General features: G+C 43.7%; 1 protein-coding gene across 1 annotated transcript; it reads right to left on the bottom strand.

Annotated features, from left to right (window-relative positions):
* Nucleotides 1-180: 180 nt before the first annotated feature.
* Nucleotides 181-3,500, bottom strand: LOC109828506 (probable beta-D-xylosidase 5). The gene is made up of 6 exons (XM_020395486.1): nucleotides 3,026-3,500; nucleotides 2,258-2,578; nucleotides 2,007-2,176; nucleotides 1,819-1,919; nucleotides 975-1,730; nucleotides 181-902 (listed from the first exon to the last, which is right to left on the bottom strand). The coding sequence occupies exons 1-6, from the start codon at nucleotides 3,485-3,487 to the stop codon at nucleotides 280-282; spliced, it is 2,433 nt and encodes an 810-aa protein (XP_020251075.1). The 5' UTR covers nucleotides 3,488-3,500; the 3' UTR covers nucleotides 181-279.
* Between the last annotated feature and the right edge of the window lie 591 nt (nucleotides 3,501-4,091).

Below are 4,091 nucleotides of genomic sequence, written 5' to 3'. Positions count from 1 at the left end.
TTTAAATATTTATTTTGATGGAACATCATATTAATCTCAAACAGAGCATAGTCCAGAAATTGAGAGAGAGGGAAAAAAATATTGAAGAAAAAGAAAAGGAAAAAAAAAATCAAAGCTCAGAAACCAAACAGTGGTGCTTGAACTAAAATCAATTTGAATAGAGACAGTTCATCTACAAACAAAATCAAGACCCACAAACAAACACTAATCCAATTATTAAACCAACAACTCGATTACATTCAACACGAAAGTTGAATGACAAACACCGCCAAAAAAAACTCAAACCTCCTTCTGCAAGTGAACGTAAACAGGCAACTTCTGGTCCCCAACAAGGAGAGTATGCTCGCCCTGCGGCAAAACCTCTTGTGCAGACTCCGTAACAAAAGCCAGCCTCTTGCAAGCATCAATCTCAAAGCTCACCACTTTACTCTCTCCAGCCTTCAAGAACACCCTCTCAAACGCCACGAGGTCCTTGATCGGAGCTCCGATAAGCCCCTGAGGCTGCTTCGCGTAAAGCATCACCGCGTCGCTGCCGTCGAGCTTCCCTACGTTCGTCACTGAAACCTGCACGCTGACGTCCCCGGCGGTGCAATCAAGATCGGACACCAGCGCAGACTGGCACGCGGGGACGTCAGTTAACTGCTTGTCTTCGAAGGGGAGGAAGTTGTAGCACTGCCTGGCGTTGTTGACGTTCTTCGTGACCAAGACGTTGGGGTTCACGAAACTGTAGCTGAACTTGGTGTAGCTCAGGCCGTAGCCGAAGTCGAATTGGGTTGTTCCGTTGTAGAACCTGTAAGTCCGTCCGGGGTACCCAAGCTCATCATTTGGTCGGAATTGTTGAGATGTCTCCGGAATCTGCGACGTATACTCTGATGGGTACCAGGTCACAGGAAGTCTACCACCTGAACCAGAAAAAAAAAATATACGAGATTATATTGTGATGAGACTCAAATCACCGGAATACCTGTTTATACCTGGGTTATATGCACCAAAGATGATATCAGCGACGGCTTGTCCGCCCTCCTGACCAGGATAACCAGCCCAAATTATCGCGTCGACATCACCAGACTTGACGAAGGAACTGATATTAATAGTTCCGGAAGAGAAAATCACGACGACCACCGGACCCTTGGAGACATTGGCGACTGTCTCGATGAGGTGATTTTGATACCCGGGGAGATCAAAACCGGTTCGATCCCAGTCTTCTCGCTCATACGTCAAGTTCAACCCTACGGCGATGACGGTAGCATCTGCAGCCTCTGCGCTCTTCATCGCGTGGAAAACGTACTTGTCAGTGTGACACTGGACGCCATCGCATCCCTGGCTGTAATCAACCTCCGCGTACTTCTTTAACCCGTCGATAGGTGAAATATAACGGCAAGGGACGCCATTGTAATTCCCGATCATGACTTCAGTGGCATTGGCGTGGGGCCCAACGATGGCGATCCTCTTGAATTTCTGGGGGCTCAGCGGCAATGCGTCACCCTTGTTTTTGAGGAGGACCATTCCTTGCCTTGCTGCGCTCGCCGCGAGCTTCATGTTGTCCACTGAGCAAACATTTGAAGCGTTGAGGTTATCGTAGAGAGGATTTCCGTCGAACCACCCGAGCCTCAGGAGGACAATGTAGTTGTTGATCAGGGCCTCGTCGACATCGCTCTCCTTGATCAGCCCTTTCTTCACTGTTTCTTCTAGGTACTGAGCGTAGTACCATCCACAGTCCAAATCCAAACCTGTGACGTGTACAAATTAGACGCATTCAGTCTTCATGGGGATTTTTTTTATATATATATAATTAAAAGTAAAATTGATCATATATACCTGCACGCATAACTTGAGCCGTGGCTTCAATAGCAGTGTCATCCAACCACTGTTGCTTCTCAAATATGGTCTTGATGGAGTCACAGTCAGAGACAACATAACTGTAAAATTAAAGAACAAAATTACTACAAAAAAAAATCATCATTGAATCCTGATAAGAATCATTAAAAATAAGTAAAATTGTATACCCATGAAGATCCCACTCATCTCTGATGGTTCCCCTCATCCTTCTTCCGTCAGCACAAGCAGGAACTCCATTGATTTTGTTGTATGAACACATCACACTGCTAACATCTCCCTCCTTCACACACATCTCAAATGGCTTGAGGTAAGACTCAACCATATCTCTCTCGGTCACCTACAAAAATCAACAAAAATTCTATAAGCTGTTCATATAACTCATGAGAGACGCAACGAAGTCAACAAAAAAATTCCGCACATTGGCATCGTAATGGAATCGATCAACTGTCATAGAACCAGTAGTTCTCCAGTAATCAACATCATAGGCAGCATAATGCTTGCAGCAGGCCGAGACTTTGAGGGGTCTAGAGTTAGGATCGTTGCTGTGTTCTTGGCCTTCGACATCCTGGAGACCCCTGACGAAGTTAATGGCGTAAATACCAGCCGTGGTAGGGCACTCCCCGGGGGTTTCGAGGGCTCTCCCCCATCTTGGATCTCTGACAAGGTTGATGTTTGGGCTCCAGAATGTTAATCCTGCGAAGCCAAGGTTGTTCATTGCTCTTGCTTCTGTGGAGATGGTCTGCAGTCAAAGGGAGCAACCAGTAGCCAGTGTGACGTCAAGAAAGTAAAGGAAGTTATGAAATGAGTACGAATTGATAATTGAGGAAATCCTTCAATGTTTAGTATGCATCATAAAGATTTGTGAATTAATGTGACCTAGACACTGCATACTATAATCAAGTTTATAGATCAAGGTTGGGGTTGCATGCAAGATGTGATCATGATATATAATTAAAATGCAATGAACCTATTTGACAACTATCTGATTGCCAGAAACAAAAATAAAAAATATAACAAACTGGATTAATCAGAGGAAATGATAAACTAATAGTTAAGTATGCACACATATTCACCTATTAAAGGAATCTGATCAAATAAAAAAAATGAAAGTATTGGATCTAAATCAAACGTCAACATAAACATGTTCATAAAAAAATAAAAATCTAAAAAAAAAAAAATGTGATACCTTGCCAATCTCCCTCCACAAGGTGGCATTAAAGGCAGCAGCAGAGTTAATAGGAAGAGGGAAGCTGGTAGCAGCCTTAACATCAGGCCCCCCGAAAGAAGTCCCCCCTCCAATGTAGGACACCCCATGCAGAGCCTCCGACCACCAGTTGTACGCCGGCAGCCCCAGCCTCGGCACTCCGGCCGCCACCGCGTACCACTCCCCGTTGTTATTGTTCCCCAGCTGCTTCGCCTTCTCCGTCAGATTCATACTGTCGACGAGATTCTTCGCGCGAACGTAGTACGACAGCGATTTGTCGCAGAAGGCGAAGTCGGGGATGCTGAGGTTGAGGGAGGCGTAGCGCTTGGCGTCGCAGACGTGGGTGAAGTTGTAGGGGAGGGGGTAGTCTGCGAGGGAGAGGGCGGCGAAGGAGGTTAGAGAGAGGAGGAGGAGGGGGAGGAGGGAGGAGAGCGAGGAGGCCATTTTTCGGTGAGGAGTGGGGATGAGCAATGGAGAAGGAATGGATCATGTAGGGGGTGATTTATAGGAGAGCCGGGTGGGTTTGATTTTTTTTTTTCTTTTTTTAAATTTTTTTTTTTCAAATGCTGTTAATAGATGGGATTTGGTGATTTTGGAGTGATAGAGATTCTTTAGTTTTGATTTTTCTTGTGATCCTTCGGTTTGTTGGTTTTATCCCGCGCGGGTAACTGATTTTTGAATTCGAAAATCGAAGAAATACGAGTCATTAATAAAATAGAACATACAATTAAGTATATTGTTTGATGTGTTAATTTTACAAACAGCGATGATAGGCGAAGAACATTATAAATATATACTAGAAATCGATACGTTCAAATGCACGTGATATGCATACATGCTATTTTTGTATGTTTTTATTTGGAAAGAATATGAAATAATTATCATTTTATTTAGAATGTACATTTAATATTTAATAGTCGGAGGAGATAGTAATTAGGGACGCTTGACTTTCGAAGAGATTTTACCTTTATTATTTGAACTTGAAATCCTCCTCTGATTATCTTCTCCTCATTATTTTTGTGTACTAGTGTAAATAAATTGAAGCATA

The sequence above is a fragment of the Asparagus officinalis genome, unplaced genomic scaffold (assembly GCF_001876935.1).
Source record: "Asparagus officinalis unplaced genomic scaffold, Aspof.V1 AsparagusV1_Un1878, whole genome shotgun sequence".
NCBI lineage: Eukaryota > Viridiplantae > Streptophyta > Magnoliopsida > Asparagales > Asparagaceae > Asparagus > Asparagus officinalis.
The sequence above is the reverse complement of the archived record's forward strand: the minus strand, read 5'-3'. Positions and strand labels throughout refer to the sequence as shown.

Coding starts and splice junctions, on each gene's coding strand:
- LOC109828506 (XM_020395486.1), bottom strand. CDS start 3,487: ATGGCCTCCTCGCTCTCCTCCCTCCTCCCCCTCCTCCTCCTCTCTCTA. Junction 1,731..1,818: donor GGCTCAAGTTATGCGTGCAG/GTATATATGATC, acceptor TACACGTCACAG/GTTTGGATTTGGACTGTGGA. Junction 903..974: donor CTTTGGTGCATATAACCCAG/GTATAAACAGGT, acceptor TTTCTGGTTCAG/GTGGTAGACTTCCTGTGACC.